Raw genomic sequence first — 13,725 nt, 5'->3', positions numbered from 1 at the left:
TGAGCGGAGAGTGAGAGGAGAGTGAGAGGAGAGTGAGCAGAGAGTGAGATGAGAGTGAGAGGACGGTGAGCAGAGAGTGAGAGGAGAGTGAGGAGAGAGTGAGAGGAGAGTGAGAGGAGAGTGAGAGGAGAGTGAGTTGAGAGTGAGAGGAGAGTGAGCGGATAGTGAGCAGAGAGTGAGGAGAGAGTGAGCGGAGAGTGAGAGGAGAGTGAGTTGAGAGTGAGGAGAGAGTGAGGAGAGTGAGTTGAGAGTGAGAGGAGAGTGAGAGGAGAGTGAGAGGAGAGTGAGCAGAGAGTGAGATGAGGGTGAGCGGATAGTGAGAGGAGAGTGAGCTGAGAGTGAGAGGAGAGTGAGCGGATAGTGAGATGAGTGAGATGAGAGTGAGCGGAGAGTGAGCGGAGAGTGAGAGGAGAGTGAGCGGAGAGTGAGAGGAGAGTGAGCGGAGAGTGAGAGGAGGCGGAGAGTGAGATGAGGGTGAGCGGAGGGTGAGCTGAGAGTGAGCGGAGAGTGAGAGGAGAGTGAGCTGAGAGTGAGAGGAGGGTGAGATGAGAGTGAGAGGAGAGTGAGAGGAGGTGAGAGGAGAGTGAGAGGAGAGTGAGAGGAGGGTGAGAGGAGGGTGAGCGGAGAGTGAGCTGAGAGTGAGCTGAGAGTGAGAGGAGAGTGAGAGGAGAGTGAGCTGAGAGTGAGCGGAGAGTGAGAGGAGAGTGAGATGAGTTTGAGCGGAGGGTGAGAGGAGAGTGAGATGAGAGTGAGCGGAGAGAGTGAGATGAGAGTGAGCGGAGGGTGAGAGGAGAGTGAGATGAGAGTGAGCGGAGGGTGAGAGGAGAGTGAGATGAGAGTGAGCGGAGAGAGTGAGATGAGAGTGAGCGGAGGGTGAGAGGAGAGTGAGATGAGAGTGAGAGGAGAGTGAGATGAGAGTGAGATGAGTTTGAGCGGAGGGTGAGAGGAGAGTGAGATGAGAGTGAGAGGAGAGTGAGATGAGAGTGAGATGAGTTTGAGCGGAGGGTGAGAGGAGAGTGAGATGAGTTTGAGCGGAGGGTGAGAGGAGAGTGAGATGAGAGTGAGCGGAGAGAGTGAGATGAGAGTGAGCGGAGAGTGAGAGGAGAGTGAGATGAGTTTGAGCGGAGGGTGAGAGGAGAGTGAGATGAGTTTGAGCGGAGGGTGAACGGAGAGTGAGCTGAGAGTGAGCGGAGAGTGAGCGGAGAGTGAGCGGAGAGTGAGAGGAGAGTGAGCTGAGGGTGAGCTGAGGGTGAGAGGAGAGAAAGCGGAGAGTGAGAGGAGAGAGAGCGGAGAGAGTGAGAGGAGAGAGAGCGGAGAGTGAGAGGAGAGAGCGGAGAGAGTGAGAGGAGAGAAAGCGGAGAGTGAGAGGAGAGAGAGCGGAGAGAGTGAGAGGAGAGAGAGCGGAGAGAGTGAGAGGAGAGAGAGCGGAGAGAGTGAGAGGAGAGAGAGCGGAGAGTGAGAGGAGAGAGAGCGGAGAGTGAGAGGAGAGAGAGCGGAGAGAGTGAGAGGAGAGAGAGCGGAGAGAGTGAGAGGAGAGAGAGCGGAGAGAGTGAGAGGAGAGAGAGCGGAGAGAGTGAGAGGAGAGAGAGCGGAGAGAGTGAGAGGAGAGAGAGCGGAGAGAGTGAGAGGAGAGAGAGCGGAGAGAGTGAGAGGAGAGAGAGCTTGGGCATCAGGTGTTTTCACGTCGCACTGACGTTCCATAGATGATGCTGGCAAAGTAGCGGGGGATGACTAGCTGAATCCAAAATTTGAATACATTTGAATCCCCCTTTCCCCCCCGCCCGCCCGCCACCCCCCCCCCCCCCTCCCCTCCTCTCCTCTCCTCTCTCCCGCTCCCCTCTGTCTGCTTCTGATGATCGAGCCACCCCCCCCCCCCCCCTCCAAACTCCGGCCCGGGGGATCCCAGTCACTGATCCGAGTGCCTGCCCCCTGTCTCTGCAGATGAGTTCTGCTTCTCTGATGGCTCCTTGGCGGACAGGTCCAAATTCAGCGATCCGGGCCTCATGCCCCTCCCCAACACCGCCTCGGGCCTGGACTGGTCCCACCTGGTCGATGCAGCCCGGGCCTTCGAAGGTAACCAGCTATATAAGCTAAGCCCAAACCCACGCCGCTGGCCGTCCCTCCCACCCCCCCCTGACTGACTCCCCCCCCCCCCCCCCCACCCCCGCTTAGCTGCTTAGAGAGTGTGTGTGTGTGTGTGTAACTCTTACATTTAGTCATTTAGCTGAACGCTTTTATCCAAAAGCGACTTACAAGTTCTGTGCCACAGCAGCAGGAAGGGTGACTTGCTCTGGCATCAGTAAGATTGTTCGTCAAACAGTGTTGAACTTGAGCGCTACAGTCTTGAGGCAGAGCAGGAGGGACTGGGAGACCCATGTTACTGACCAGACACTCTATATCAGTGATGGCTGTTTACTGCAGAGTGGAGGGACTGGGAGACCCATGTTACTGACCAGACACTCTATATCAGTGATGGCTGTTTACTGCAGAGTGGAGGGACTGGGAGACCCATGTTACTGACCAGACACTCTATATCAGTGATGGCTGTTTACTGCAGAGTGGAGGGACTGGGAGACCCATGTTACTGACCAGACACTCTATATCAGTGATGACTGTTTACTGCAGAGTGGAGGGACTGGGAGACCCATGTTACTGACCAGACACTCTATATCAGTGATGGCTGTTTACTGCAGAGCAGGAGGGACTGGGAGACCCATGTTACTGACCAGACACTCTATATCAGTGATGGCTGTTTACTGCAGAGCAGGAGGGACTGGGATACCCATGTTACTGACCAGACACTCTATATCAGTGATGACTGTTTACTGCAGAGTGGAGGGACTGGGAGACCCATGTTACTGACCAGACACTCTATATCAGTGATGACTGTTTACTGCAGAGTGGAGGGACTGGGAGACCCATGTTACTGACCAGACACTCTATATCAGTGATGACTGTTTACTGCAGAGTGGAGGGACTGGAGACCCATGTTACTGACCAGACACTCTATATCAGTGATGGCTGTTTACTGCAGAGCAGGAGGGACTGGGAGACCCATGTTACTGACCAGATACTCTATATCAGTGATGGCTGTTTACTGCAGAGCGTAGGGACTGGAGACCCATGTTACTGACCAGACACTCTATACCAGTGATGGCTGTTTACTGCAGAGTGGAGGGACTGAGAGACCCATGTTACTGACCAGACACTCTATATCAGTGATGGCTGTTTACTGCAGAGTGGAGGGACTGGGAGACCCATGTTACTGACCAGACACTCTATATCAGTGATGGCTGTTTACTGCAGAGCAGGAGGGACTGGGAGACCCATGTTACTGACCAGACACTCTATATCAGTGATGACTGTTTACTGCAGAGTTATTATGTGTCTAACATGTAGACACTTATTCTAACATGTAGACACTTATTCTAACATGTAGACCACTTATTCTAACATGTAGACCACTTATTTTAACATGTAGACCACTTATTCTAACATGTAAACCACTTATTTTAACATGTAAATCACGTATTTTAACATGTAAACCACTTATTTTAACATGTAAATCACTTATTATAACACGTAGACACTTATTTTAACACGTAGACCACTTATCTTAACATGTAGACACTTATTATAACATGTAGACCACTTATTTTAACATGTAGACACTTATTTTAACATGTAGACCACTTATCTTAACATGTAGACCACTTATCTTAACATGTAGACCACTTATCTTAACATGTAGACCACTTATTTTAACATGTAGACACTTATTTTAACATGTAGACCACTTATCTTAACATGTAGACCACTTATTTTAACATGTAGACACTTATTTTAACATGTAGACCACTTATCTTAACATGTAGACCACTTATCTTAACATGTAGACACTTATCTTAACATGTATACACTTATCTTAACATGTATACACTTATTATAACACGTAGACACTTATTTTAACATGTAGACACTTATTTTAACACGTAGACCACTTATCTTAACATGTAGACCACTTATCTTAACATGTAGACCACTTATTTTAACACGTAGACCACTTATCTTAACATGTAGACCACTTATCTTAACATGTAGACCACTTATCTTAACATGTAGACCACTTATTTTAACACGTAGACCACTTATCTTAACATGTAGACCACTTATCTTAACATGTAGACCACTTATCTTAACATGTAGACCACTTATTTTAACAGAAGAAATACCACGTAAAGCCCCTTTAGCACCAACATGTTGGCTGGTATCTCTTGCTATCGGCAACACATGTTTGACACATGCGGCACTGAAGAAGTGTCCCTAACTTAAGCACGTCAGTATGTTGAAAGTGATTGTTTTACTGTAAGTGCATGTGCGTGCGCTTGCTAATATGCTTGTTTTTAAAGTGGTAAAAATTAAAAAGCCCTGTACCTGTGTGTGAGCATCTGTGCACTCTTTAATAATAATAATAATAATGGATTGGATTTATATAGCGCTCTTCATGACACCCCAGTGACCCCAGAGCGCTTACAGAGTCCATTATTCGTTCATACACAGTCATACCGGTGGTGGTAAGCTGCAATTGCAGCCAGAGCTGCCCTGAGGCAGACTCACGGAAGCGGAATGTTGGACCACCACCAACATTCATTCACATGCATACACATTCATACGAGGCAAGTAGGTTAAGTGTCTTGCCCAAGGACACAACGGCAGTGGGATGGACATGGGCTTGAGCGGGATTCGAACCACCAACCCTTCGATCATTGGACGACCCGCTCTACCCCTGAGCCACGCCGCCGCCTTTCACTGTCTCGCTGCGAGGTAACGCAGGACATCACAAACCGTCCTCGTGGGTTAAGATTAAGTCGGTAATAAGATTAGTGAAATGGAGAATATGAAACGGACGGGATTAGAGAGGAGAACATTATTTGTCCGCGGATTCTCTTCTCCACACCGGTCCCTTGACAGAAGGCTTCTCTTTGATCCGTCTGGTGGCTTTTGGCATTCATGTTTAAGTTTAAGTTTATTTGCAAAAGGGACGGACAGTGCATATTAATCAACATTTAAAAATGAAAATACGCCTGGAATTAGCCAGAAGGCTAGATTTCATCTGTAGTCCCTGGAGGCCAAGATGTTAAAAAGGGCATCAACCTAAAGTTATAAAAAAAAAAAATTATCACACATAACATACATCAAATAGGCCTACATAAAATACAACTCATCATCATAATATACACATTTTAACTAAAATACACATAAAACAGAATAAAGCTGAATTGCATACACACACCGTTAATGCATTTAGCTGTGGGTGCATCTCTGGTGTTCTTTGAGCCAGATTTTAACAGTTTTTTTTTAATTGTTCAAGCGTGTTACATGTCCGGATATGTGTAGGCATTAGGGGTGGGAATCACCAGAGACCTCACGATAAGATACTATCGCGATACTAAATATATATATATATATATATATATATATATATATATATATATATATATATATATATATATATATATATATATATATATATATATATATATATATATATATATATATACTATATATTGCGATATTAATATTGCGATTATTATAATATTTCTTTTGATCAAATTAAATGTATTACCTTTTTTCAACTGCAAAGTAAAACTTTGTCAACATGTTTTATCTAATAAAATAAAGTTTTCAGTCTGTTCGTCTCACTTCAATCATTTTTATTGCAGAACGTGGAATTTTCTCAAGCTGACAGATGTCAACACTGTAATCTGTGTTGCATGTAGCTGACAAACTGAACTGTTTGTATTACAGTCATATTCCAACTTAACTGAATGCACACGTGTGTGTGTGTGTGTGTGTGTGTGTGTGGACTACTGTACTATTACAGGTATTGAAATGAACAATGCAACTTCCTTATACAAATATATATATATATTTTTTGTGAATAATTAAATATCGAGTACTGTACCAGTACCGTGTGGCTCTAACCGAGAATGCAGATTGTCCAAATGCACTCTTCCTGAACGGAACCACGCAGTCCCCCTTTGGCTGAGGACCTTGTGTGTCCACGTGCATTCAGTACATCACACGCCTGCAGCGTACTGTACATCACATACCTGCTGCATACTGTACATCACATACCTGCAGCGTACTGTACATCACATACCGGCTGCGTACTGTGCATCACATACCTGCTGCGTACTGTACATCACATACCTGCAGCGTACTGTACATCACATACCTGCTGCATACTGTACATCACATACCTGCTGCATACTGTACATCACATACCTGCTGCGTACTGTACATCACATACCTGCAGCATTCAGTACATCACATACCTGCAGCGTACTGTGCATCACATACCTGCTGCATACTGTACATCACATACCTGCTGCATACTGTACATCACACACCTGCAGCGTACTGTACATCACATACCTGCAGCATTCAGTACATCACACACCTGCAGCATTCAGTACATCACATACCTGCAGCATTCAGTACATCACACGCCTGCTGCATACTGTACATCACATACCTGCAGCATACTGTACATCACACACCTGCAGCATTCAGTACATCACATACCTGCTGCATTCAGTACATCACATACCTGCTGCATTCAGTACATCACATACCTGCTGCATTCAGTACATCACACGCCTGCAGCATACTGTACATCACACGCCTGCAGCATACTGTACATCACACGCCTGCAGCATACTGTACATCACACGCCTGCAGCATACTGTACATCACACGCCTGCAGCATACTGTACATCACACACCTGCTGCATTCAGTACATCACATACCTGCAGCATACTGTACATCACATACCTGCAGCATTCAGTACATCACACGCCTGCAGCGTACTGTACATCACACGCCTGCAGCATACTGTACATCACACGCCTGCAGCATACTGTACATCACACGCCTGCAGCGTACTGTACATCACATACCTGCTGCATACTGTACATCACATACCGCCTGTGTGGCAGAAGTATACGTACGTTAAGCATTATCGGTGTGTGTGTGTGTGTGGCATGGGGGATGTGTAAGCGTGTCTGTCTTGACTGCTGTAGGAGGTGACTTCCGCTGCTCTCAGCCTCTCCGCTCTCAGCCCATCACCCTCCTCTCTCAGCCTCCTCTCTCAGCCTCCTCTCTCACCCTCCTCTCTCACCCTCCTCTCTCACCCTCCTCTCTCACCCTCCTCTCTCACCCTCCTCTCTCACCCTCCTCTCTCAGCCTCCTCTCTCAGCCTCCTCTCTCACCCTCCTCTCTCAGCCTCCTCTCTCAGCCTCCTCTCTCACCCTCCTCTCTCACCCTCCTCTCTCAGCCTCCTCTCTCACCCTCCTCTCTCACCCTCCTCTCTCAGCCTCCTCTCTCACCCTCCTCTCTCAGCCTCCTCTCTCACCCTCCTCTCTCACCCTCCTCCGCTCTCACCCTCCTCTCTCACCCTCCTCTCTCACCCTCCTCTCTCAGCCTCCTCTCTCACCCTCCTCTCTCACCCTCCTCTCTCACCCTCCTCTCTCAGCCTCCTCTCTCACCCTCCTCTCTCACCCTCCTCTCTCACCCTCCTCTCTCACCCTCCTCCTCTCTCACCCTCCTCTCTCACCCTCCTCTCTCACCCTCCTCTCTCACCCTCCTCTCTCACCCTCCTCTCTCACCCTCCTCTCTCAGCCTCCTCCTCTCAGCCTCCTCTCTCAGCCTCCTCTCTCACCCTCCTCTCTCACCCTCCTCTCTCAGCCTCCTGTCTCACCCTCCTCTCTCAGCCTCCTCTCTCACCCTCCTCTCTCTCACCCTCCCCTCTCAGCCTCCCCTCTCACCCTCCTCTCTCACCCTCCCCTCTCAGCCACGGCGGTGTTCAGCCTAGTGGAGGCGCTATAGCTCGGTAAAAAAAACAGAGCCATAATTTCTCAAGCTCAGACACACAAAGCCAATTTTCACACCATAAGAGAAGCCAGCGTGAAGCCACTCAGGGAGAGTGCCATGACCACCGCCTCGTGCAATTAGGCACTTGGGCTGATGTAGTTTGGGGTAATTACAGCTCCGCTCTGGCCTACCAGCCGTGGTTATTAAAATCTCATGTGCTAGAGAGGGGATGGCGTCGATACACTCTTGCGGTCCTGTGTAGCTCAGTGGGTAGAGCAAGGCACTGACGCTGCCAGGGTTAGGGGTTCCATTCCCTGTGTAGCTCAGTGGGTAGAGCAAGGCACTGACACTGCCAGGGTTAGGGGTTCCATTCCCTGTGTAGCTCAGTGGGTAGAGCAAGGCACTAACATTGACAGGGTTAGGGGTCCCATTCCCTGTGTAGCTCAGTGGGTAGAGCAAGGCACTGACGCTGCCAGGGTTAGGGGTTCCATTCCCTGTGTAGCTCAGTGGGTAGAGCAAGGCACTGACGCTGCCAGGGTTAGGGGTTCCATTCCCTGTGTAGCTCAGTGGGTAGAGCAAGGCACTGACGCTGACAGGGTTAGGGGTTCCATTCCCTGTGTAGCTCTAATGTATGGTCATCATACGGCACAAGTGCAGTACAATGAAAATAAGTAGGGATGTCCGATATTATCGGCCGATATCGGCATACAAATGTGATATCGGAAAATATTGGTATCGGGTTTAAAAAAAAAAAATCTATTATTATTATTATTATTTTTTTTTTACATTTCTATAACCTTTATTTACCCAGGCAAGCAAGTAAGAACAAATTCTGATTTTATTTATTGTCAAAAGTATGCAGAAAAAGTTGTGTTAATTCCACAACAAGAGATATGTAATGTTAATTACCTGAAATTATTCAATTTTTGGGGGGGGGGGAAACCCTGCATATATCGGTATCGGAAATTAAGAGTTGGACAATATCGGTATCGGTAAAAAAGCCAATATCGAGCATCCCTAAAAACCAGAGTGCAAGTGCAGTAGTAATATACAATGTACAGGTGGTTAAACTGGGTACAAAATATACAAATCCGTACTACTGAGTGTAGTGCTAATCCGATGTATGTACAGAGTTGTATTCTATAAATAGAGACAGTATGACTACTACTACTGGCCAGCCGCGTAACTAGTAAGAGTAGGATTATGTACAGATACTGTAGTAAGGGACTACAGTCTTGGTTGGTTTCTGTCCAGAATGCCCCGCAGTATAAGAGAGACGTAGTGTTTAGATCAGGGGTTCTCAAACTTTTTCATACCCCATTTTATTTTGAATTTTTTTTAGGGACCCACCCCACACTTATTGTATCGCGTCATTTCAAACGTGGAATTAAGGAATATCAAAATAAAAGCACACGTTGTTGAACTTGATCATATACATATTTATTAGAACATTTAATTTACAACACTATGTTATCGATACACATTTATAAAACGAGGCATATTTAGCCAGAATATGTTGCCAGAACATAAAAAAAAAATATATATATATATATATATCTTTTTTTATTATAATTTTTTACTTGCCAATGAGCTGTACCTACTGTCACCTACCCGCGCCCCCAATGTGGGTCGCGACCCGTAGTTTGAGAACCACTGGTCTGGATGTTTGCTCTTTGGTTTTATTTCCATGCAGCGACGTTGCCACCTTTCATACATCAGAACGTTCTCCATTCATCATGAAAACACTTGACATCCCACTTGAAGTCCTGTCACTTGAACTCCGCGTGACCCTGAAACGTGAGCCTGGAAGCTGCACGGCTCGTGACCTCTCTCCCCTTTGGGCACAAATCACGTTCAGCTCTGAAGAAGTCTCCTCCTTTGATGTGCTTGTTTGCTGTGTGTACTCTATAGCCTTACGTCCCGACGGTGGTTCAAATGACATGGCATTACTAGAGCCATCCCAGGCCAGCGGGGGGTATACGTGGTTCGAGAGGCAGGGTCACCTTAACCACTGCACCGTCTCTAAGCATCGCCGAGAATAACCACAACACCGTCTCTGAGCATCGGTTACCGTCGATAGTGTGATAGTATAAAGGGTTAACCTTCTGTAGTGTGGCAGTGAAAGGGTTAACCTGATGTTGTTGTGGCAGTGAAAGGGTTAACCTTCTGTGTATTGTCACAGTGAAAGGGTTAACCGTTTGGTAGTGCGGCAGTGAAAGGGTTAACTAACTACACTTCCTCAAGACACACCACCAAACATAACCACTATACCAGGGGTGGCCAACCCGCGGCTCGCGAGCCGCATGCGGCTCTTTGCCCGTCAATGTGCGGCTCTTCCATCCATAAAAAAAAATAAAAAAAAATAAAAAAAAAAATATTTTTTTAAACATTTTTTTTTTTTTTTTTTTTTTTTTACTTTTTTTTTTTTTATGTCACTCATTCCATAAGGACGTAGAATAAACATTTACAATTTTTTTTTAAATGGTCCATTTGCATGTTCTTGGTATCTGAATCTACATGTAGGGACATTATATGGATCAGTGTCAGAAATAGTGTGTCTGTTACTAGGCTTGAGTAAATTGTAATGAACCAAAGGAGAATATCAATTCTATTTAAAAAAAAATTATCTTTGACTGTAAATAACACCATGCTAAAATTGACCAGACCTGAAAAATCTAAGCAAATGAATAAAGGGAAGATGATTAAACAGAAGGTTTTGTAGATACAGTACTGAATTCTGCCATCTTTTTTATAATGTAAATTTCTCCACCATTCTTCATCATATTGCAACACCGTTTTTTGCAAGACGTTCACAGAAAGGTAGAGAAACTAACTGTTTTGTTTTATGGCAATAACGTTCAGGTTTGTGGGAGATAATCCCAAAAAATAAGAGAAATTAAAAAGTAAATCCAGAAGTCAGATGATTGACAGGGGCTGGTGTGAGCTGGGTAGGGTAGTTTTTCGAAATTTGAAAGCCCTGAGTCTCTTCCTTCAAAAGACTACACTCACTTTTGGCTGTGCCACTTCCTCCTGTCAATATGCGCCGGTTTCCGACTCAATGCCCTGAGATTTCTATAATCTTATATTTCACTAATAACAGTTAAAATAATTGGTAAACAAACATAATGCTGAAAATATACACTTTTACTGTATATCTCGGGCTTAAGAGGTTAACCCTGTGAGGCCCAAATTAAAAAGAAATTAGCAACTTCAGAGGCCAGAGGGTGGGACATATAAACACATTTACTATCAAATAGCATTGTGAGGCTGAACAACAGGACCAATTGACTATACATGTGCTTAAAGGGGAACTATCTTATAAATGGCTTTTTTCAGTGTTTACCATTGTTTCTTAGCTATGTGGACTTATATTAATAGGATATATGTCTCTAATTCTCATATTGGCGAATTCTTCCAATTCTCCTCTCACAATATTCACCCTCACTGAACTGAGTCATCTGAAAATGTGCATATCTGTGATGTCAGAGATTTCTCAGCTGCATAATAATGTGGCAGTTGATGTGGCAGTTGGCACCAGGCCACACAGTGGTTGGAGCCCAGCCTCAAAACGGCTTAAGATCTTGAGGTAGAAAAATGCGGTTTTTAGTACTTGATTAGAAATACAAAACAATGCATTTTTTTTGAAAAAAACCTAGGTGTTCCATAGACTCACAGGAATTGTGTAAAAGTGCCCAAATAGTGAAAGAAATAGTAAAATAGTTCCCCTTTAACATTTTTTAAATAAACATTATTTTTTTAAATGGCTAAAAGTGATTTTGTAATTTTGCAACCGTGGGTCTCACAGGGTACTTTTAACCCTGTGAGGCCCAAATAAAAAAGACATTAGCAACTTCAGAGGCCAGAGGGTGAGACCTATAAACACATGAAGGGTGTCGTGACTGAAAAAAAAGGTTGAGAAACGCTAGTATATGGTGTGGCTCTTTGTGGTACCACAGTCATTTTTTTGTGGCTCTTAGTCTCTGACTGGTTGGCCACCCCTGCACTATACCATCAAGACACACCACCAAACATAACCACTATACCATATAGACACACCACCAAACATAACCACTATACCATCAAGACACACCACCAAACATAACCACTATACCATCAAGACACACCACCAAACATAACCACTATACCATCAAGACACACCACCAAACATAACCACTATACCGTCAAGACACACCACCAAACATAACCACTATACCATCAAGACACACCACCAAACATAACCACTATACCATCAAGACACACCACCAAACATAACCACTATACCATCAAGACACACCACCAAACATAACCACTATACCGTCTCTAGACACACCACCAAACATAACCACTATACCATCAAGACACACCACCAAACAACCACTATACCATCAAGACACACCACCAAACATAACCACTATACCATCAAGACACACCACCAAACATAACCACTATACCATCAAGACACACCACCAAACATAACCACTATACCATCTGTAGACACACCACCAAACATAACCACTATACCATCAAGACACACCACCAAACATAACCACTATACCATCTGTAGACACACCACCAAACATATGGCGGATTAGGGCTTTAAACCAGCGGAGGAGAGAACGACGCAGAAGGGATTGATTGACTTGTTTATTTTATTCACGACTTTCTCTCGTCTCACTGTTTGAGCAAGACAGCAGAGTAAAGGGTAATGCCCCTTGTTGTGCCAAGTCACGTGGATGGAAGAGGCTGTTTCCTCCGGGGGGGGCTGTTCTCATTCCACTGCGCGTACAGACAGACAGGCGTGTACAGACAGACAGGTGTGTGCAGACAGACAGGTGTGTGCAGACAGACAGGTGGGGGGGGGAAGGGCTTCCGGCCCCAGGTAAACACGGTGCACAACTCTGGACTAAACCCAGACGGGGAGCAGATGGCATTTCAAATGGATTCTAGGCAAATTACCGCAAACAAAAGGCTTTCGGAGTAATCACGAGGGAAAAAACGCTCTCTTTTTAAGAAGCAAGTCATTGTTTCGCGTTGTTTTTCTCTTTTTCTCGTGCTGTACTATTCTGTTTTTCTATCATTTGTCCAAGAACGCGGGGTAACGTTGCTTGAAAACGAACAAAAACAAAATCGCGAGCCGCCTCTCTCTCTCTCTCTCTCTCTCTCTCTCTCTCTCTCTCTCTCTCTCTCTCTCTCTTCCGTCTCCGCTTTCGCGGAACTCCCTTTTATCACGGAGACGCAGGCGCGGGGACACGGGAGCGCAGCGTCCATTCATATGTAAATCCTAAAAAAAAAGCCCGCTCTCCTTTCTTCTTCTTCTTCTTCTTCTTCTTCTTCCCGGGGCTGATCTTTGAACAACCCACTCCTCCGAGAGCTATAGATCGGGCTTTTGTCTCCGGGGGGGCCGGGTGGATTAGCTTTCATTTGCGGCTAAATTAACGGAAGGGTTATTATTATCCTTATTAATCTTGTGTGGATATGAATATGATGAATATGCAGATCCTGCCTATCTTCAGTTTCAGACCGAGGGAGGCAGGTTGGGTAGAAAAGGAGCGACGAGAGGCGAGAGCGAGTCCCTGGGTGGCGCCAGGCCAACTTGGGCTTTCTTTTCGTTTGGGGTCCTGAGCAGAGCTGGAGGGCCTGGTGCTGGGGGGGGGGGGGGCAATGGCTGCCGTCTGATGCCTTTGTGGGATTCAGCCCTTTATGAAGCAAACAGCTGTCAGGAGACCCGTAGGGATGGGGACACCAAAGGGGGGGGGGGGGGCGGGGGTAATTAAAAATAAAATCCTTTTGATGACATCCTGTTGTTACCCATATTGTTTACATAATTGTCTGTGATCGGGGGCCGCTGA

General features: G+C 45.9%; 1 protein-coding gene across 1 annotated transcript in view; it reads left to right on the top strand.

Annotated features, from left to right (window-relative positions):
* Positions 1-1,941: 1,941 nt before the first annotated feature.
* LOC311248225 (signal-induced proliferation-associated 1-like protein 2) overlaps positions 1,942-13,725 on the top strand; it is a gene marked incomplete at both ends in the record, with an annotated part of 21,607 nt that continues 9,823 nt past the window's right edge. Inside the window, one exon of the mRNA XM_084339148.1 lies at positions 1,942-2,073. Coding sequence (XP_084195274.1) covers positions 1,942-2,073 — 132 coding nt within the window. The remainder of the gene's footprint in view (positions 2,074-13,725) is intronic.

Source organism: Notolepis coatsorum, assembly GCF_963971535.1.
Source record: "Notolepis coatsorum genome assembly, contig: SCAFFOLD_1185, whole genome shotgun sequence".
In the NCBI taxonomy this organism is placed as follows: domain Eukaryota; kingdom Metazoa; phylum Chordata; class Actinopteri; order Aulopiformes; family Paralepididae; genus Notolepis; species Notolepis coatsorum.
The sequence above is the reverse complement of the archived record's forward strand: the minus strand, read 5'-3'. Positions and strand labels throughout refer to the sequence as shown.